Source organism: Alosa sapidissima, chromosome 9 (genome assembly GCF_018492685.1).
Source record: "Alosa sapidissima isolate fAloSap1 chromosome 9, fAloSap1.pri, whole genome shotgun sequence".
Taxonomy (NCBI): Eukaryota; Metazoa; Chordata; class Actinopteri; order Clupeiformes; family Clupeidae; genus Alosa; species Alosa sapidissima.
The window spans coordinates 36561945-36585137 of NC_055965.1; the positions used below are offsets into that span (position 1 = coordinate 36561945).

General features: G+C 44.6%; 1 protein-coding gene across 1 annotated transcript in view; it reads left to right on the top strand.

The window, feature by feature from the left end:
* The first annotated feature begins 1703 nt into the window (after window positions 1–1703).
* LOC121718522 overlaps window positions 1704–23193 on the top strand; it is an 823508-nt gene continuing 802018 nt past the window's right edge. Inside the window, exons 1-3 of the mRNA XM_042103531.1 lie at window positions 1704–2103; window positions 9517–10095; window positions 14577–15192. Of these exons, the coding sequence (XP_041959465.1) occupies window positions 1804–2103; window positions 9517–10095; window positions 14577–15113 (1416 nt within the window). The 5' untranslated portion in view covers window positions 1704–1803 and the 3' untranslated portion in view covers window positions 15114–15192. The remainder of the gene's footprint in view (window positions 2104–9516; window positions 10096–14576; window positions 15193–23193) is intronic.

Consider the following 23193-nt stretch of genomic DNA (forward strand, 5'->3'; position numbering starts at 1 on the left):
TTCACACGTCAGCATAAAAAAGTGATGTAGCTAAACACAGCTAGACCACACACACATACGCACACACACACACACTGCAGGATTGCATGACACCTCTGCGATCCAAAACAGGTTGTCTTCAAGTTGTTTGTTTTTTAAATATTTATTTTAACTAATCGAATAGCAAACATCCTGACTTACATCCTCATACCATTATGCACGTCTCATTTCCAATAGCCTACGGACATGGACACAAATTACAATCCTTTTTAAAGTCAAAGGCATCTAATTAGACATTACAATGTAATCATGACATTAAAGGTAGGGGTTACAAAAAAAAACGAGGCTATTGTAAAATATATGAACTCCAATAAACAAGAATATATATTATATTTAACCACCAGTGATGTGAACGAGCATTGCGAACAAACACAACGATCATCGCAAACAAGGGATCTGGACAGCCTGCCTTCTTTCACTCCTTCAGTCTTTCAGCTCTCTCTCTATTCACACACACACACACCCTGTGTCACACACACACACACACAAGGGATCTGGACAGCCTGCCTTCTTTCACTCCTTCAGTCTTTCAGCTCTCTCTCTCTATCCACACACACACACACACACACACCCTGTGTCACACACACACACACACAACACACACACACACACACACACACACACACCCTGTGTCACACACACACACAACACACACACACACACACACACACACACACACACCCTGTGTCACACACACACCCTGTGTCACACACACACACACACACACACACACACACACACACACCCTGTGTCACACACACACACACCTTGTGTCACACACACACACACACACCTTGTGTCACACACACACACACACACCCTGTGTCACACACACACACACACACCCTGTGTCACACACACACACACACACACACACACCCTGTGTCACACACACACACCCTGTGTCACACACACACACACACACCCTGTGTCACACACACACACACACCCTGTGTCACACACACACACACACACACCCTGTGTCACACACACACACACCCTGTGTCACACACACACACACACACCCTGTGTCACACACACACACACAACACACACACCCTGTGTCACACACACACACACCCTGTGTCACACACACACACACACACACACACACCCTGTGTCACACACACACACCCTGTGTCACACACACACACACACACCCTGTGTCACACACACACACACACCCTGTGTCACACACACACACACACACACACACACACCCTGTGTCACACACACACACACCCTGTGTCACACACACACACACACACACCCTGTGTCACACACACACACACAACACACACACCCTGTGTCACACACACACACACACACCCTGTGTCATACACACACACACAACACACACACATACACACCGTGTCACACACACACACACACACCCTGTGTCACACACACCCTGTGTCATACACACACACACACACAACACACACACACACACATACACACACCCTGTGTCACACACACACACACAACACACACACACAACACATACACACACACACATACACACACACATATAGATATAGAGTACATTATCGTCTCCACTGATATCAGATAGTTTACAGAGCGCTTTATGTCTATAAGAAAGAGGTAGGGTGCCAATGAGTGTCTATGGGTATGTCTCTCTGTGTGTGTGTGTGTGTGTGTGTGTGTGTCTGGTGAGTATTTAAGCTGTCACTCTGAGCTGTTCTCCTCACTCTTGTCTGAGCTGACAGAGAACACTTCATCATCTCTGAGAACATCTTCATCATGAAGCTGATTGGTCTGCTGCTGCTGCTGGGTCTCTTCTCATTGGTGGAGGGGGAGGTTGTTACCTCCTTTGCCGCTACTTGTCCTGACTTCTTCGTTAAGGACCAGAACATTAGACCCGTCACTCCCACTGTGCTACCTGACCAAAACAGGTACAAGCAGATCTGCCAGAGGTATGGGAACGTCTACCGCTACGCCACCCTCTACGACACCCAGAACAGAATCCCTGTGTACTCAGCCTACACGTACGCTGGATACAAATCCGTAGACAGGAAAGACAGCTGGATGATTGAGCCTCAGGTAAGTTTACTGTAAGTTTATTAAAACCAGTTATGGAACAGTGTGCCTTCCACGGCACACTCCCCCCCAACATCTAAATCAATTTTATTTTTTATTTCATATTGTTATGTAGCATAGTAATGTTATCCACCATTTGAAAGTTTGGGCTTTTGGAAATACATATATGACAACCTTTTTCATGTACAATTTGTATGGAACTTTACATTGTCAGATTAATCAAACTATGTCTCACTTAAAGGTGCTCTAAGCGATGCTGGGTAACGTAACTTCTGTTGACATTCAAACAAAACAGAGAGCTAGCTCGCTACTTCCTCCCCTCCCTCCCATGCAATTGAAACTCTCCTAAACGCGCATCTCGTCTGTGATGTGCTGGAACAGTTTGCTATGTTTTCATGGGCTAGGTTTGCCCAGGTTGTTTTTGTTGCTGTTCTTGGAGCCTGGGCTGTCCACAGAGATCGCATTTTTTTATAGTGTATTCAGGACACAGACAGCTAGCGGTTGGTTAGGTGCTGTTTGCAGTAAGTGACATAAAATGTTTTAGCCTAAAAAATGCGTGGCATCGCTTAGAGCACCTTTAAATGTGATAAAACATGCCCCCCTCCCCCTCCTCCGCTTTTGCTTATTGCTGCATTGCAATAAGTAGATGCCACATATTGGGTCTTGACATATTCACAGGAATCCCTAGAAATGGAATATTCATGTCGTTTTATCCAATATTAGTTGTGCAGATGTATAGTCCATCTTATACACACCCATTGAAGCAACAAAGAAAATACAAAAAAAAAAGAGCCTTTTGTGTAATTATTCCATATTTTGTTTAGTCATTCTATATCAGAACCCCTGATATACAATCCAAATAGTCTACAAGAAACCTCAGAGTGTTACCTTTCATTTGAGACCAGGATTATGCTTCTACACCACGAGGTTGCCACACAGTAAGCCTTTGATTGTCAGTATGCATTTGGGAACCCAAAAGTCCTATGGGGAGTTTCCATAGGGCATTTTCAAAGTCAAAGTCAAAGTCAAAGTCAGCTTTATTGTCAATTTCTTCACATGTTCCAGACATACAAAGAGATCAAAATTACGTTTCTCACTATCCCACGGTGGATACAAGACATATTTTACCAGTTTAAGTCCACAGACAAACATAACATTCAATTAAACAAAAAAGTAAGTAAATAAGTAAATAAGAGGGCACATATAATGAAAAAATAAGAGCAGCAAAATTTGGTTGAAATTGTGCATGGACAGTCAATAAAATACTAGTGCAAAGTCAGGCCAATAAAAGGCTTGGGTAGTTCTGTTTGACCTAAGTAAGAAAGAAAGTGGCATAGTGGTGCAAGTTATGTAAGAGCAGCAGAAGTGTTGTGTTTTCAGGACAACAACAACAAGTTGCAAAGTGTACAAGTGTGCAAGTGGAGTAGTGCAGGCGGCCATTTGTGGGTCCAATGTCCAGGATGTTATGTAGCTGAGGGTGGAGGGGGGAGAGGAGGGAGAGAGTTCAGCATCCTTACAGCTTGGTGTATGAAGCTGTTGGTGAGTCTGGTGGTGCGGGAGCGCAGGCTTCTGTACCTCTTCCCAGAGGGCAGTAGATCAAACAAATTGTGAGCGGGGTGACTTGCATCACTCACAATTGTGGTCGCCTTGCGGGTGAGGTGGGTGGTGTAAATGTCCTTCAGGGAGGGGAGTGAAGCACCAATAATCCTTCCAGCTGTGTTCACTATGCGCTGCAGGGCTTTCCTGTTGTATTCAGTGCAGCTTCCGCCCCACACAGCGATACAGCTGGAGAGGATGCTCTCAATGGTGCCTCGGTAGAATGTGGTCATGATGGCTGGTGGAGCACTTGCTCACCTGAGTTTCCGCAGGAAGTACAGGCGGCGCTGAGCTTTCTTCGCCAGTGATGCAGTGTTGGTGGTCCAGGAGAGGTCTTCACTGATGTGCACCCCCAGGAATTTGGTGCTGCTCGCTCTCTCCACCACAGCACCGTCGATGGTCAGTGGCAGGTGTTGGGTGTGACCTCTCCGGAAGTCAACAACAATCTCTTTGGTCTTGCTGACGTTCAGCAGGAGGTTGTTGTCCCTGCACCACGTGGTCAGATGGTCGACCTCCAACCTGTATTGAGTCTCGTCGCCCTTGGTGATGAGACCCACCAGAGTTGTGTCGTCAGCAAATTTCACTATGTGATTGTTGCTGTAGGTTGCAGTGCAGTCATGCAGTGCAGTCATGCGTCAGCAGGGTGAAGAGCAGCGGACTGAGCACGCAGCCTTGAGGGGCCCCCGTGCTCAGTGTGATGCTGCTTGAGGTATTGTTGCCAACACGTACTACTTGGGGCCTCTGACAGAGGAAGTCCAGTAGCCAGTTGCAGAGGTAGGTACTGAGTCCCAGTTTGTCAAGTTTGCAGATGAGTTGTTGTGGTATTATGGTGTTGAATGCAGAACTGAAGTCTATAAACAGCAATCTCACATATGAGTCTCTTTTTTCCAGGTGGGTGAGGGCTGGGTGGAGGGCACAGCAGATTGCATCCTCTGTGGACCGTTTGGCTCGGTATGCAAACTGGAAGGGGTCCAGGGTGGGGGGGAGAATGGATTTGATGTGTGACATGACAAGCCGCTCAAAGCACTTCATGATGATGGGTGTCAGTGCCACAGGGCGGTAGTCATTGAAGCAGGATGGAGCAGTTTTCTTCGGCACAGGTATGATGGTGGCAGCTTTGAAACATGATGGGACGATGGCTTGCTTCAGGGAAGTGTTAAAGATGTCTGTGAAGACATCCTTAAGCTCCTCAGCGCAGTCCTTCAGCGCCCGACCTGGGATGTTGTCTGGACCTGTTGCCTTACGGGTGTTGATAGCAGCAAGTGTCCTGTTCACGCTGTCGGCAGAGAGGCACAGGGGCTGCTCATGTAGAGGGGGATGGGTCTTCTGTGGGCAGGTGCTGTTTTGTGCTTCAAAGCGAGCAAAGAAGCGGTTCAGGTTGTTGAGCAGAGGGATGTTGCTCTCACAGCTCTGTGGCGCGGGCTTGTAGTCCGTGAGGGCCTGAATGCCCTGCCATAGGCTTTGTGCGTTCCTGCTGTCTTTGAAGTGGGTGGTTATCTTGTGAGTGTATTCCTTTTTTGCTTCCTTGATGCCACGGGACAGGTTGGCTCTCGCTGTTTTCATGCCAGCTTCATCCCCAGCTCTGTAGGCTTTGTCTCTGGCCCTCAGCAGCCTGAGGACATCCCCTGTCAGCCATGGCTTCCAGTTAGCCCGAGTGATGATGTCTTTTGTGTGGGTCACATCATCGATGCGCTTGGTGATGTAAGAGGTTACAGTGTCTGTATACTCCTCTATGTCTGTCTGATTGTTGTAGGTGGCTGCCTGCTTAAACATTTCCCAGTCTGTTGTGTCAAAGCAGTCTTGAAGAGCATCGGAGGCTCCCTCAGGCCACACTTTTACCTGCTTACGAACCGGTTTGTTTGCTTTTACTCTTTGTCTGTATGCGGGCATTAGCATAACAGTGATATGGTCAGAAAGTCCAATGTGGGGGAGGGGGGTGGCTTTGTATGCTCCTTTGTGTGTAGTGTAGACCAGGTCCAGGATGTTATCTCCTCTTGTTGGAAAATCAACATGCTGGTGTAGCTTTGGAAGTACAGTTTTGAGATCAGCATGGTTAAAATCTCCAGTGAAGATGGTGAAACCGTCTGGGTGTGCCGTCTGTTGTTCACTGACAGCCTGGTACAGTTCACTAAGAGCCGCGTTCTTATCGCTGTTGTTGTTGGTAGGCGGGATGTATACTGCGACTAGCAGAATCGCAGTAATTTCCCTTGGTAGGTAAAAAGGACGGCACTTTATGATCATAAACTTTTTACAAAACGCATGAGCATACCTTAGCAAATAATGTTCCAAAGCACTCATTCTTGATTCTATATTGATCTGCTTTTGCACACAGCTTCACACAACCTGGTGCTAGGGCTCAGTTGTGTTTCTAAGTCATCTCAAGTGACCTAGAGGGCTGAAATGTGGTCAGTTCAGAGGTACTTGTTATACAGTAGAAATATAAAACAGTATTCTAGCCTGTACCTCTGTGCCAGTACTTCCCGCAGCTATTCTGATTGTTCCCTAAGAAACTACAGGGTCTCAGCTTTCTAAAGAGACCAAGCATTTGATGGTAGGCCAAACTAGGTGGGAACAGTGGCCTCTGAGGTAGGCACAGTGCAATGTCGAGGGGAAAAAGCCTAAAAATGGCCATCCCATATGAAGTTAAGACTGTGTGTGTGTGTGTGTGTGTGTGTGTGTGTGTGTGTGTGTGTGTGTGTAAGGTAATGTGTGTAAGGTAGTGTGTGTGTGTGTGTGTGTGTGTGTGTAAGGTAGTGTGTGTGTGTGTGTGTGTGTGTGTGTGTAAGGTAGTGTGTGTAAGGTAGTGTGTGTAAGGTAGTGTGTGTGTGTGTGTGTGTGTGTAAGGTAGTGTGTGTGTGTGTGTGTGTTTGTGTAAGGTAGTGTGTGTGTGTGTGTGTTTGTGTAAGGTAGTGTGTGTGTGTGTGTGTGTGTGTGTGTGTGTGTGTAAGGTAGTGTGTGTAAGGTAGTGTGTGTGTGTGTGTGTGTAAGGTAGTGTGTGTGTGTGTGTGTGTAAGGTAGTGTGTGTGTGTAAGGTAGTGTGTGTGTGTAAGGTAGTGTGTGTGTGTGTGTGTGTAAGGTAGTGTGTGTGTGTAAGGTAGTGTGTGTGTGTGTGTGTGTGTGTGTGTGTGTAAGGTAGTGTGTGTGTGTGTGTGTGTGTGTGTGTGTGTGTGTGTAAGGTAGTGTGTGTAAGGTAGTGTGTGTAAGGTAGTGTGTGTGTGTGTGTGTGTGTGTAAGGTAGTGTGTGTGTGTGTGTGTGTTTGTGTAAGGTAGTGTGTGTGTGTGTGTGTTTGTGTAAGGTAGTGTGTGTGTGTGTGTGTGTGTGTGTGTAAGGTAGTGTGTGTAAGGTAGTGTGTGTGTGTGTGTGTGTAAGGTAGTGTGTGTGTGTGTGTGTGTAAGGTAGTGTGTGTAAGGTAGTGTGTGTGTGTGTGTGTGTAAGGTAGTGTGTGTGTGTGTGTGTGTAAGGTAGTGTGTGTGTGTGTGTGTGTGTGTGTGTGTGTTTGTGTAAGGTAGTGTGTGTGTGTGTGTGTGTGTGTGTGCGTAAGGTAGTGTGTGTGTGTGTGTGTAAGGTAGTGTGTGTGTGTGTGTGTGTGTGTGTAAGGTAGTGTGTGTGTGTGTGTGTGTAAGGTAGTGTGTGTGTGTGTGTGTGTGTGTGTGTGTGTAAGGTAGTGTGTGTGTGTGTGTAAGGTAGTGTGTGTGTGTGTGTGTGTAAGGTAGTGTGTGTGTGTGTGTGTGTAAGGTAGTGTGTGTGTGTGTGTGTGTGTGTGTGTGTGTGTGTGTGTGTGTGTGTGTGTGTGTGTGTGTGTGTAAGGTAGTGTGTGTGTGTGTGTGTGTGTGTGTGTGTGTGTGTGTGTAAGGTAGTGTGTGTGTGTGTGTGTGTGTGTGTGTGTGTGTGTGTGTGTGTGTGTGTAAGGTAGTGTGTGTGTGTGTGTGTGTGTGTGTGTGTGTGTGTGTGTGTGTGTGTGTGTGTGTGTGTGTAAGGTAGTGTGTGTGTGTGTGTGTGTGTGTGTGTGTGTGTGTGTGTGTGTGTGTGTAAGGTAGTGTGTGTGTGTAAGGTAGTGTGTGTGTGTGTGTGTGTGTGTGTGTGTGTGTGTGTGTGTGTAAGGTAGTGTGTGTGTGTGTGTGTGTGTGTGTGTGTGTGTGTGTGTGTGTGTGTGTGTGTATGGTAGTGTGTGTGTGTGTGTTTGTGTAAGGTAGTGTGTGTGTGTGTGTGTGTGCGTGTGTGTAAGGTAGTGTGTGTGTGTGTGTGTGTAAGGTAGTGTGTGTGTGTGTGTGTGTGTAAGGTAGTGTGTGTGTGTGTGTGTGTATGTAAGGTAGTGTGTGTGTGTGTGTGTGTGTGTGTGTGTGTGTGTGTGTAAGGTAGTGTGTGTGTGTGTGTGTAAGGTAGTGTGTGTGTGTGTGTAAGGTAGTGTGTGTGTGTGTGTAAGGTAGTGTGTGTGTGTGTGTGTGTTTGTGTAAGGTAGTGTGTGTGTGTGTGTGTAAGGTAGTGTGTGTGTGTGTGTGTGTGTGTGTGTAAGGTAGTGTGTGTGTGTGTGTGTGTGTGTGTGTAAGGTAGTGTGTGTGTGTGTGTGTGTGTGTGTAAGGTAGTGTGTGTGTGTGTGTAAGGTAGTGTGTGTGTGTAAGGTAGTGTGTGCGTGTAAGGTAGTGTGTGCGTGTGTGTGTGTGTAAGGTAGTGTGTGTGTGTAAGGTAGTGTGTGTGTGTGTGTGTGTGTGTGTGTGTGTAAGGTAGTGTGTGTGTGTAAGGTAGTATGTGTGTGTAAGGTAGTGTGTGTGTGTGTGTGTGTGTGTAAGGTAGTGTGTGTGTGTAAGGTAGTGTGTGTGTGTGTGTAAGGTAGTGTGTGTGTGTAAGGTAGTGTGTGTGTGTGTGTGTGTGTGTAAGGTAGTGTGTGTGTGTAAGGTAGTGTGTGTGCGTGTGTGTGTGTGTAAGGTAGTGTGTGTGTGTGTGTGTGTAAGGTAGTGTGTGTGTGTAAGGTAGTGTGTGTGTGTAAGGTAGTGTCTGTCTGTAAGGTAGTGTGTGTGCGTGTGTGTGTGTGTAAGGTAGTGTGTGTGTAAGGTAGTGTGTGTGTGTGTAAGGTAGTGTGTGTGTGTGTAAGGTAGTGTGTGTGTGTGTGTGTGTGTGTGTGTAAGGTAGTGTGTGTGTGTGTAAGGTAGTGTGTGTGTGTGTAAGGTAGTGTGTGTGTGTGTGTGTGTGTGTGTCATTGTCTTGTAGCCCTTTTTTTATTTCTGCCTCAGCTCATTCTTTTCTTCACTTAGCACTTTATACTGAAGCACAGGCACGCACACACACACACACACACACACACACACACACACACACACACAGGGAGAGAAAGAGTTATTTACCACAGTACCACACCACATCAGTGACTGTATGGAATTTTGTTTATTGCACTTAGCACTTTATTGTGAAGCACTTTGGTGCGTCTGTAAACGCGCTAGAGAAGTAGAAATTGACTTGACCACTTTTAGCACTTGTTGTAAATCTAAAATTATCATTATTTTTAATTAAGACATTAAAATGTTGTTGGGGGATGGGATGCTTTAGAGTATATGTTTGCGTAAGTAGTGTGTGTGTGTGCATGCATGCGAGCACACTTCTACACAGCTTAGCCACACAGTGTGAATGTGTGGGATTGCCCATGTGTGTGTGTGTGTGTGTGTGTGTGTGTGTGTTTGTGCATGCATCCCTGCGTGCATTTTCTGACTCTCTTCCGCCCCCTGGTGTCTCCAATCTGACCATGCACAGTACAGACTGATGTGGTCATCAACACGTTGTGTTGGTACCATGCACAGTACAGACTAATGTTGTCATCAACATTACAGATTGACGAACCAGGTGCAAGCACAAAGAAAGAGATGACCACCTCAGATAAAGTGCCTTTAGAGCTGAGAGGAGTGAATCAGGCTTTACCCAAAGACTACGCAAACTCCGGCTACCAGATTGGCCACCTGTACCCCCACTGCCACAACTGTAATAAGGACCAGGCGGAGTCCACCTTCACCCTGACCAACGCCGCCCCGCAGAACGAAGAGGACAACACTGACTGGTACGGGCAGGTGGAGAAAGTCACGGCCAATTTGATCTACAACTGGTGCCTGCATAGCACTGTCCACGTGGTCACCGGCGTGGTGCCAGGTAATACATGGATAGGTGTAGATAATAAAGTTAATAGAGTGAATGTGCCCGCCTACTTCTGGTCTGCTTTCTGTTGCACACACAGACTGACAAATATTCCTGTTTCAAACGGCTTCCTGGCCCCCACAAAGACAGGGATGAAGGTACTCCACAATGACCAAAACCATGACTGGAAGATGGTCGCAGAGAGGATGTCTGTTCAGGTCCTGAATAAAGAGCTCTCACGTCTTTACGGCTCCAAATTTGAAGTGTTTGGGAATGTGTGTGTCTGAACCCAACACACATTTAATGGGACACATCTACTGTATAGCAGACATGTGTCTCTATCTTAGAAGGGAAGGTGTGAGGATGTTGTGTGTGATTAGTATAACAACCTGCACTTGGTCTCCATCTTAGAAAGGAGGGTGTGAGGGTGTTGTGTGTGATTAATTAGGTAGGAAAACCACAGCAAAGGGGAAAACTAGATTTGGCGACCTCTAGAGGTCAACAGAAAAAAAGGTCCACAATCAATACAATGTCTAACCCTGCCGTTTGTAGAGTTTGTACAATTTTCTTTCAGCAGACGCATACAGCTGTTGCGTTTGTGGTCATTATTAAGGGGTCTGACCAGTTTTTGTTCTGTATATGCTCTACTCCCACTATGTAACAATCAGTTTTATAAATATGTATCATGACCAATAAACACACATTGATCAACAGTGATCTGAGTAGCCAGTATGTTCTGGGTCAGCCTGTATATGTATCATGACCAATAAACACACATTGATCAATTCTGATCTGAGTAGCCTGTATGTTCTGTGTCTGCCTGTGTATTTATCATGACTAATAAACACACATTGATCAATTCTGATCTGAGTAGCCTGTACGTTCTGGGTTGGCCTGTGTATTTACCATGACTAATAAACACACATTGATCAATTCTGATCTGAGTAGCCTGTACGTTCTGGGTTGGCCTGTGTATTTACCATGACTAATAAACACACATTGATCAATTCTGATCTGAGTAGCCTGTATGTTCTGGGTTGGCCTGTGTATTTACCATGACTAATAAACACACATTGATCAATTCTGATCTGAGTAGCCTGTATGTTCTGGGTTGGCCTGTGTATTTACCATGACTAATAAACACACATTGATCAATTCTGATCTGAGTAGCCTGTACGTTCTGGGTTGGCCTGTGTATTTACCATGACCGTATGAAAGCTTTTTTTCTGGTGGAAATGAGAGTGGGAAAAAATACAGAATATGAGAAGAGCCACCTGTATAAACAAACTCAAAGATCGTAATTCTTGATTTCGCTTACAAACTGATGGTTTTATGCGTTCACTAAACAAAGATTATGGAAATTAAACACCACTTTTCCATCTAAAAGCTTGTTGCAAAAGGCATAACTTGTTAGATTTACTGTAAGAACTAGGTTCGCTAGCTCTGTGTGTTATGAGTCCCATAGAACAACACTGCCACCTACTGGATTAGAGTCTGTCAGCAGGGGAATTAGAGGTAGGCTATTTGCGGATCTGTGGGTGGCTCCTCTGCCGCAAAGATTGTCTCAGAAACACGTGTGCTGATCCACAAATGCGAAAACGAAAAACTGCGTGTGCTGGTGATCCACAAATGCAAAATTAGATTTCACAAAGGCAATTTTCAGTTTTATAAATGCCATTTCATTTACAAATATACACATTGTGAAAACCAATTTACAAGTTACAAATATGTTTTTTTTACGTGTGGATTTGTGTGACTTTCATGTGAAGAACGTCTCAAAAACACGTAACTTTGGAAAGCGAAGAATGCGTGTGCTGGTGATCCACAAATGCAGAATCACATTTCACAAATGAAATTTTCGGTTTTACAAATGGCATTTTGTTTACAAATGCACATCTATATTTGTAAAAATCAATATACGAGTTACAAATAAGATTTTTTATTTGTAGATATCAAAACACACACAAATCAAGAAATATTTGTGGTTCCCCTCTGCGCATATACAAATATTATTTAGACAAATGTAGCTCTATCTTTAAGGTGTTTGGGGATAACTAAGCTGAATACTGACCTTACGCATGAGTATATCATCCCCTTTAAGGTGTTTGGGGATAATTACGTTGAATACTGACCTTACGCATGTACATCATCTTACGCAGTATATCATCCCCTTACGTATGAGTATATCGTCCCCTTTAAGGTGTTTGGGGATAACTACGCTGAATACTGACCTTACGCATGAGTATATTTTTTTGCCTTAAAAGGTGTGTGTGTGTGTGTGTGTGTGCCTGTGGTTAGTGGCGCACACATGAAAAGGTGACCACTTAGATCAGTAAGAGTCAGGCTGATGAAATGTCTGGCTCTCTCCTTCCCTCTTGTGTCTGTGATCTGAACTGCAGCTTGATGTAGAATCTGACTATAATGACTCTCTCTACTGCACTCTTTTTTTCTTTGATCTGAATTGCAGCTTTATGTAATGCAAACTACACGTGCAGAGATGGACACAGAAGCTGGAGCACGCCAACACATTAGTGGAGTGGGCAATAATCGGGTAACGGACAATTTTCAGGCGTTTGAAAATGACTACACGCAGGCTAACAATCAGCTGCCTGTCCAGCCAGGTAAAAAGCAGCCGGATAACCTTTGGAATATTGGCCACCTGCACCCAGTGTGCCACACTGATGTTCGGGACCAGGCCCAGTCCACCTTCTCCCTGACCAGGCCCAGTCCACCTTCTCCCTGACCAGGCCCACTCCACCTTCACCCTGACCAGGCCCACTCCACCATCACCCTGACCAGGCCCAGGCCACCTTCACTCCACCCTCACCCTGACCAGGCCCACTCCACCTTCACCCTGACCAGGCCCAGGCCTCCTTCACCCTGACCAGGCCCACTCCACCTCCACCCTGACCAGGCCCAGGCCTCCTTCACCCTGACCAGGCCCACTCCACCATCACCCTGACCAGGCCCACTCCACCCTCACCCTGACCAGGCCCAGGCCACCCTCACCCTGACCAGGCCCAGGCCTCCTTCAGCCTGACCAGGCCCACTCCACCATCACCCTGACCAGGCCCACTCCACCCTCACCCTGACCACGCCCACTCCACCTTCACCCTGACCAGGCCCAGGCCTCCTTCAGCCTGACCAGGCCCACTCCACCTTCACCCTGACCAGGCCCAGGCCTCCTTCACCCTGACCAGGCCCACTCCACCTTCACCCTGACCAGGCCCAGGCCTCCTTCACCCTGACCAACGCTGCCCCACAAAGATCACTAGACAACATCAGGTGGTTTAACCAGGTGAAGAGTGAAGTTGCATGTAGCATTAGGGCCAGATTAATAACAGAGTGAATGTCCCTGATTACTACTGGTCAGCTTTCTGTTGTACAGACAGGATGATCAATTGATCTCAGATGGGTTCTGGATGAGGATGGATGGAGCCGGGACTGGACAGATTCAGCGTCATCTAACTTTAGCTCAGCTGAATCAATTCCTTACACAACAGTACTTTCCTGCACCGCTTGTACAGCAATTTCAGGTGTTTGGGGCAGGCTGTGTTTAAAGGGCATGTGCAACTCAATACTGCTCTTAAAGTGAGTGTGTGTGTGTGTGTGTGTGTGTGTGTGTATGTGTGTGTTCAATCCCTGAATACTACTTTTACATGGATGCAGTTTGTTAACGTTCCAGGTTGTTGAAAACCACCCATAATCATATAGCTCTTGGGTCTGTGTGTCTGTATTTCATTTAGTCTTATTCACCTGAGATATTGGGGCGTATTTGTTTCTCAATCAAAACATTAAAAGATATAGTGGTGATATGTGTAATGTTTCTAAGAAGAATGATTTAATCTATTTTAAGTTCACTCAGATATGGAAATAAACACATCACACCTGTATGGGATCATAGACACACACACCTGTATGCGTGACACACACCTGTACAGTATGTGATCATAAACACACACACCTGTATGTGATCATAAACACACTGCTTGCTGTAGCACCTGAGAAATAAAGTTAATATCAGCATGATGAAATAATGTGTCTGAATTTTATTTTCAGAATAAGAGTTTTCATGGATCATGTTGCACAGAAAATAAGTCAGACTGTGTGTGTGTGTGTGTGTGTGTGTGTGTGCCGTGGGACTAAAATAAGCATTCATGTTATGTCACTTTACATTACTTTGACATGACTACTCACTCATGTCATAGCGCCCCCCTTCTGCCCTGTGTGAAACTGTGGTCAGATGATGAACTGCAGCTAACCTTGCTGACTGGAGCTCCACAGCGCCCCCGTGGTCAGATACAGAACTGCAGCTAACCTTGCTGACAGGAGCTCCACAGCGCCCCTGTGGTCAGATGATGAACTGCAACTAACCCTGCTGACAGGAGCTCCACAGCGCCCCTGTGGTCAGATGATGAACTGCAGCTAACCCTGCTGACAGGAGCTCCACAGTGCCCCCGTGGTCAGATAGAGAACTGCAGCTAACCCTGCTGACAGGAGCTCCACAGCGCCCCTGTGTATGCATATGTCACAAATGCACAAAGATGACCGTTTAGAATGAGTGACACAACAGGACTGCCATGAAAAAAGAGATTTGTCCCCCTGGGACTCAAAACACACCTGACATGTCTGCCTTGTCTGACTCAAAACACACCTGACTCAAAACACACCTGACATGTCTCCCTGGGACTCAAAACACACCTGACATGTCTGCCTTGTCTGACTCTCTCCTGCCCTCGTGTGTCTCCAATCTGAACTGCAGCTTGATGTCATCGGTGGACCAGACGAGATGACCACTGACTCAAACGCAGGAGGCTCGGTGGGGGCCAATCAGGCTGTGGATGGGGACTATGAATATTCCGGATACAACAGAGGCCACCTGTACCCCCGCTGCAACAGCTGTGACCAGAAGCAGGAGGAGTCCACCTTCACCCTGACCAACGCCGCACCCCAGAAACAAGCAGATAACACACAGTGGTACCACCAGGTGGAGAAGTTACAGCAGAATATTAACACTTTGTGTAGCAAGAACACAGCCTATGTAGTGACTGGGGTCATTCCAGGGAACAATGTGATTAAGGGAGGAGTGCACATCCCCACTCATTATTGGTCAGCTTACTGTTGTAGGGATGTCAAGAATCAGAACCGGTTTATATCTCAGGGCTACATGCTAGAGATGACAGGGATGGGGAATGCACAGGCTACCTATCCAACAGTAGCTCAGCTGAATACTGATCTTACAACTAAATACAACAAGCGCTCCTTTAAGGTGTTTGGGACAATCACAGGCTGTTCTTAAAGCCTACTGTGTGTGTGTGTGTGTGTGTATGGATGGGTAGTGTTTGGAAATATTCCGGGCTGTCGATTTGAGCAATGAGGTATGTATGTGATCATAGACACACACACACCTGTATGTGATCATAAACACACACACCTGTATGTGATCATAAACACATACCTGTATGTGATCATAGACACACACACCTGTATGTAATCAGAGACACACACACCTGTATGTGATCATAGACACACACACCTGTATGTGATCATAGACACACACCTGTATAAACACACACCTGTATGTGATCATAAACACACACACCTGAACACACTGCTTGCTGCAGCACCTGATGTGATGCTGTTAACCAGGAGGGTAATAAAGTTTATATCAGCATGATGAGATAATGTGTTATAAGAGTTTTATTTACAGAATTATCAGCATGATGAGATAATGTGTCTGAGTTTTATTTTCAGAATTAGAGTTTACATGGGTCATGTGGCAGGAGTATCACAGAAAAGAAGTCAGACTGTATGTGGGTGTGTGTGTGTGTGTATAAGTATATGTAAATATACTCTTTTGATCCCGTGAGGGAAATTTGGTCTCTGCATTTATCCCAATCCGTGAACTAGTGAAACACACTCAGTGCACAGTGAACACACAGTGAGGTGAATCACACACTAATCCCGGCGCTGTGAGCTGCCTGCAACAACAGCGGCGCTCAGGGAGCAGTGAGAGGTTAGGTGCCTTGCTCAAGGGCACTTCAGCCGTGCCTACTGGTCAGGGTTCGATCCGGCAACCCTCCGGTTACAAGTCCGAAGCGCTAACCAGTAGGCCACGGCTGCCCCACGGCTCTGTGTGTGTGAGCTGCCCCCTTCTGCCCTGTGTGAAACTGTGGTCAGATGATGAACTGCAGATAACCCTGTGGTCAGATAGAGAACTGCAGCTAACCCTGCTGACAGGAGCTCCACAGCGCCCCTGTGGTCAGATAGAGAACTGCAGCTAACCCTGCTGACAGGAGCTCCACAGCGCCCCCCTGGTCAGATGATGAACTGCAGCTAACCCTAATGACAGGAGCTCCACAGCGCCCCCCTGGTCAGATGATGAACTGCAGCTAACCCTAATGACAGGAGCTCCACAGCGCCCCTGTGGTCAGATGATGAACTGCAGCTAACCCTGCTGACTGGAGCTCCACAGCGCCTCCGTGGTCAGATGATGAACTGCAGCTAACCCTGCTGACAGGAGCTCCACAGCGCCCCCTATTGCTCAGTAGTGAAACTGTGGTCAGATGATTGACAATTCTGAATGAGACAATTCTCTCAACCTCGTGGCTTGGTTTTCACTCTGATATACACCTTTGACAACTGTGTAAAGAGATGTGTGCCTTTTCTAATAATGTTAGGCACAGGTGGACTGAAGTTGTAGAGGCAAGGATGCACCAGAGCTCAATTACAAGGTTGTGAATCCTTATGAAAATTGAATATTTCAGTCTTTTATTTTTTATAAATTTACAAAACACTCCTACTGTAGCACCTGTTTTTTTTTGTGGAGTGTTGGAGTATTGTGTGTACATTTTTTGAGGAAAAAATGCATTGAATCCATTTTAAGATGAGTCTGAAACATAACAAAATGTGGAAAAAGTGAAGCCCTGTGAATACTTTCCATATGTATACGTCCACTGAAAGAACATCTCACAAACAAACATAAAACACAGACATTATATATTTTGGGGGGCGTTCCTGGCTGTTCTTAAAGATGATGGATAGGGAGGTAGTGGTGAAGGCGTATGGAACAGTAAGGAATGTCCATCTATAGGATAGGGAGGTAGTGGTGAAGGCGTATGGAACAGTAAGGAATGTCCATCTATAGGATAGGGAGGTAGTGGTGAAGGCGTATGGAACAGTGAGCATTGCATGTGAGTGTGTGTGTGTCTGTGTGTGTGAGTGTGTGTGTGTGTGAGTGTGTATGTGTGTGTGTGTGTGTGAGTGTGTGTGTGTGTGTGTGTGAGAGTGTGTATGTGTGTGTGTGTGAGAGTGTGTATGTGTGTGTGTGAGTGAGTGTGCATTTAAATTGTGTGTAGCCGTGGCTCCACACAGGGAACAGTGTGTGTGTGTGTGTGTGTGTGTTTGTTTTTGTGTGTATGTGTGTGTGTGTGTGTGTGTTTGTTTTTGTGTGTGTGTGTGTGTGTGTGAAAGAGAGAAATAAGTTAAATTAGGGACACGCACACTCACACACACACACACACACACATACACACACACACTTCAGTTGTGGGGATGTTGAGGGAGGGGAGAGAGAACTGTTGAGTCATTCCCCCACCCACACATTTTCTCCCATCAGGAGATCAATACTGGCCATCTCTCTCTCTCTGTGTGTGTGTGTGTATGTGTGTTTGTGTGTGTGTCTGTCTGTCTGTATGTGTGTGTGTGTGTATTTGTTTAACTTCTTTGGCAAACATTCTGGGGTTAGTAAATGTGTCTGAGTATGTAGGCGTGTGTTTGAGTTAATAGTTGAGGAATATTTCTTGGGGTTCTCTCCCTCTCTCTCTGTGAGTATGTGTGTGTTTGAAAGAGAAGAAGAGAAAGTTCAGTTAGGGACATGCACACACACACACACACACACACACACACACACACACACACACACACACACAAATGTCACAGGAGGAGGGCACTATCGCCTCCTTAACACAACAGTGGGGAGAACAGTCTACTCTTCAATAGTGCCAAGGGTCAGAGAAATGTATTAAAAACTAGTGCTTTATTAAGTTAAAATGTATTAAAAACTAGTGCTTTATTATGTTAAAATATATTTAAAACTAGTGCTTTATTACATTAATAGTGACCCGAATTCGGGACAAATACAGTGCCCCCCACCTCCCCCCAACAACCCCCATGCATTTTTTTGCACCTTATCATGAACTACCATAGTCATGCTATATACCATTTTAAAGCTGAGAATCTCAAGAATCGATATATGTAAAGCTTTCCATGAATTAACATATATTTCGTGTGTAAAATATAAGTTTATCCCGATATATAACATATCAGAATACCCCCCTCCACCACCCCCCAAAGTTGCTGCGTTCATACTTTGTCACTTGTCTGTATGGCCGTACCAATAAGTTAGCCCAGCATGCTTGGTCTTGAAATTTTCGTAAGAATCCATAGATGTAAAATATCTACATTGTTTTATTGCCAATATATTGAGTAGTTGTACACGCCAGTACAAACAAAACAGATGCATACGAAAAGAAGCGAAGTAAAAACTTATTTTTCGCGGAAATCCATATATTTCGGTTCTACTTCCATTATTGTCGCTGGATTCACGGTACTCTGCGTGTTCACGAGGCTCTTCTGATTCCATCGATACCAATTACATGTCTGTAGGACCAATGAGAGTCGAGATAGATGCCATCAAAGCCAATGAGTCACGTAAGCGATGAATCTGACAACCAGTCTTTGAATGGCCATAGCGCTGCGTCTGATTGAGCCAATGAGATGGGACCTAGATGTCTGTGTAGCCAATGAGGAGAGCTTTCTTTAGACATGTGACACATCGTCACATTCTACTTCCTTGTCGGCTAAATTCAATGCGTAAAACAGATGCGTAAACATAGTCACCGAAGCAGTGTTTTGGAAGTGTTTTACTGAACAAGCAAGAGGCAGTTTTTGAAGGTTTTTGTTTGTAAAAACATGCCAAAAAGACAAGCAAAAACGAAACATGTTGAACCGGAGGACATCGATGATCTGGAGGAGCCGAAAGTAGTTTCTCCGAATGCGACTCCGAGGAGGAGCACAACTTTTTAGCTGGGAAGGACCCTGATTTCGAGCTGTGAGTATACTACTTATATCCATATACAGTTACAGATACAGTTTCGTTTGCTTTTGTAATGTTTAGTGCATAGTTTTTAGGTGTTAGGTGAGAATGCAGTGTGTGTGTGTGTGTGTGTGTGTGTGTGTGTGTGTAAAAGAGAGTGCAGGGGGAGGTGTGAATAGTTCTGGTATCTGGGGGAGGGGAGTTAGGTGAGAATGCAGTGTGTGTGTGTTTGTGTAAAAAAGAGTGCAGGGGAGGTGTGACCTGAGTACACACATTTATATAATTTGTATAAGTTGTTGGGAAGGGTTTTCATATACTTTAGTGGGTCTGAGTCTAACTTCCATCTGTACAATTGTTTCAGTGACAGCAATGAAGACTGGGTCCCGCCAAGCAAAACATCAAGAGCTGAGGATCCTGTGTCTGAGGAAGAGGAGCCGGTGGCTGAGACCAGTGGGACACAAAGAGGAAAGGGTGCTGCAAGAAGCAGGGGGAGAGGCAGAGGAAGAGGCAGAGGAAGGGGGAGATAATATTTACTATTTTTACCTTTGTTTCATTTTATAATACAAATGTTTGCTGCATTACCTTGTTTGTAATTTTTTCATGGAAATCTCAAAGGTGTTGGAGCAAAAGTAAGAGTTCCAGGTCAGATAATGCATCTCTAAATGTATGGCACAGCCACTGCAAAGCTCTCCAGGGATCACTCCATCATGAGACACAGACTGTAACCTTTCATTTGACACCAAGATCATGGTTCTGCATAAAGGGGTTCTTGTATAGGAAGAGTTTTAGTTTTGGGTAACCAAAGGTCCTTTTGGAGTCTCCAAATGGACACTTAGCAAAACGCATGTGTATGCCCACACAAATATGGGTCCCACACAGTCATACTTCATCCTATAAGGATCTACTTTGACATACAGATTCACAAGACCTGGTAGTGGGCCTCAGTGGTGTTTTCAAGAGAAAATAAGTGACCAAGAGGGCAGAATGTGGTCATTTCTAGAGATGTGCATAACCGCCTATAAAAAAACCTATCATTCTACCCTTTGCCACTCTCTGATAGTTCATCACACAGTCAATCTATTGGTACCAAAAAATTCTACAAGGCCTTAGCTTTCCAAAGAGGTCAGGCACTTGATTGTAAGTCAAAGTATGTGGCAACAGGGCCATTTTAAGTAGGCAATTTCGAGGAAAAACTCCAAAATAGGGGCGGAAATGTATAAGGTTAAGTTAAGTATAAAAAGGAAGAGCTTGATGCTAAAAAGAGTCCCACGGTCCCAGTGTTCCAATGTCCAACACCCACCCACGTCGGACGAAGCAACTGCCCCCAGTGGTCGGCTCCTCCGATTGGGATACCAGATCAGATCCCAGTGGCAGCTGTTGGGTGGCAGAACACAGAGGCTACTTAGTGAACGTAGCTAAACCCTTCCTATAGACCCTTTCAACAATAAAAACAAAAACAATGCTTGAACGTTCTATTTGGTTCCCAATCTACTTCCTCTGCATTAAGATAACATATGGAATGTTAAAACGGAAGCCTTGTGGGGCCAACTATGATGCTGAGAATGGAACTCTCTTGAAAGGGTCTATCCACAAGTTTCCACCGCCCCATGATGCTTTGCGCGATCATTTCCGGTTAATACAAGATCTGGATGGGACGACTAAGTTAAAAAATTGCCTAGGTAAACGTATGGCAGCATTTTTTGCGTACTTTGTTGACTCTATGTCTTATGGTAATAACGAACCTAAAAAGCTCCTGTTTAGTCATGCAGCAGCAATACTGTGGAAGATCAGTATCAGTAATGATAGTACTAACGAGAGTAACATGATGAAAATGTATAAAAGTGTCAGGTTTATAAACGCCGAAAAGTCTACTGTAACAAGGGGACGTTTGTTTTCATTTCTGAGATGATGAGGTGACAGTCTCTTGCTAGCTTAAGCTAATGTCTCAAACTCTGCCTTTCTACCCAACTAGCTCTAGACAGGAAGCTAAGACTGTATTTTAACTTTTACTTAAATTCAATTCCATTTTTGTAAGACGGGAAATAAACAGAAAATCAAAATATGCCCATGTCTTCCCGTTTTCTTACCATGCCTTTACTTAATAAAACTGTACACAAACAGGATGCAACGATTAGCATCGTGCTAGAAGACATTTTAGCTATCTGTTCTGCAGCATCTATTTAGGAGATGCTTCCCTTCACACTATTTAGATAAGTAACAATTTTGACAGAATATGCTACGTAGTTCAAACAACCATTTAACGTCATGCTAAGTTGTTCAGAGAGTTTACGGTTTCAGCACTTACATTAACTCGAACTTTGACCTGACCTTACAAATTAAAAATTGTCCTCATATGCTTTGACCTGCTTAAAGAAATTGGGATCCACTTGGTCTTCATTAACACCTTTGCACAGCAGAAGTCATCTCTTGCAAATGTGTTCACACGTTTTCATTGGGTTCACACATTTTTCACACCCTTTTACAAAACAGTTAACACAGCTGTCATTCAAAGACCCCAAACCCTATTGGTTTCCCTGTGCTAAACAAAAGGAAACTATTCACAGATCTGGTAGAGATTCCTTGCATACGTCTGAATCTCTGATACACCTGTGTGAAACTCCTTTGCAAAATTCTTCAATGAGCAATCATTCATTATCCATAAGAGATACCATGTCTGTTCTGTGTTGCTATTTGGAGGTATGGATCTAATAAGGCAGATTTAGAGAAAGTACTGTATTGTGTATTTGGTGAAGAAAACAGTACAAAAACTGTAGGTCTATTTCAATAAAAAATTACAAGTTGTAGTGCAATGAAATTTGTCTTGTCTGTAGGTCTTACATGTCAATGGCAGTCTTGGAAAGAATGAATGCAGTTAAAAATGAAAAGTAAATGGCACAGACATAGCAAAAATGAAGGCTGAATCTCCTCATTTTGAGAACAGTGTTTAGCATGTTGTTGTGCAGTGTGCAATGATTGATTGAAAGCAAGTGATTTGACTACACGTTGTGTTGTTTGAACTGAAGGCAAAATTGGCTTTTGCTGCATGTTTTAAATGTGTTACAGTCTTTTGCAAGCAGAATCAGAATCAGTTTTATTAGCCAAGTATACTTACGGTACACAAGGAATTTGACTTTGGTATGTTATAGCTCTCTATACATTCAACAAATATACATGTACAGTAGTAGTAACAAATAGACATGTAATAGTAACTTTTACATTCAGTAGACAAATAGTAATATAGGCACATACAATAGAGCCAACAATATACATGTAGCGCCCCCTAGGCCTATCTCCTGGTACTAAAGGGCGTTTCCCAGGTTCTTAAACTAATCCCAGTAAAGTATATATATAATATATAGAATTCTTGCTGACCTTCTGTTTAAATGTCCGTTTGTGTCTTTACATGTACATTGAATAAATAACTTTTTAACCCTTGTATACTTACTTGTGTGTAACTGACATAAACCATATTCACATGAAATAACATTTACATATGCAATCTATTACCCAATGGTATCTTAACACTAAGTAAACACTCAGAACTCAGTTATTAAAATGTTAAATAAAAATAGTTTACTGAATATAAATATTCAATTTACCAATATAAACAAAAAAAGATACAAGTGTATCAATGGAGCAAAGTATTCAACACATACTTTCTTAGCAAATGTAAAAGAAATCAAAATGTTACTCGTACCTCAAAAGCCTCAAAATGCAGTAGGAGCTTAGAAACTAGTAGGCTACATTAGCCACACTTTAGCTAACAGTTAACAGTAAGCTTAAAGTACAGTACACAACACATTAACATGAAAACACACACACACACACACACACACACACACACACACACACACACGGGCCCACGCGCACACACACACATTCACACGTGATTCACCCACCCCAGTCCTAGCCGGCAAATGAGCTAAAACCTAGCAGCTAACCGTTGCAGGCCTGGAGCGTCGCTTGTGGTCGGCGTGGCCAAAAACAAATGACCCCTTCACTCCGTTAGAGCAAGAGAAACAAATAACGATACCTTAATCCCAAGTGGTAGGTTTCCCGTCGAGTCACCGCACCGGCACAGGCAGGCAGTCTCTCACACGCAATGACCATGGACTGGCAGCTCACTCGATGTCAGGAATCCTCTCGGTGACGAGATGACAACTTTTCCAAAACGTCAACTACAAAGTCTTCGGCTTCCAAGTTCACAATTTAGTCCGACTGGCAAAATATACGTTTGTCACGTTCTATTTCAAAGTTTAGTCACTTGAGCACGGAGCAAGTC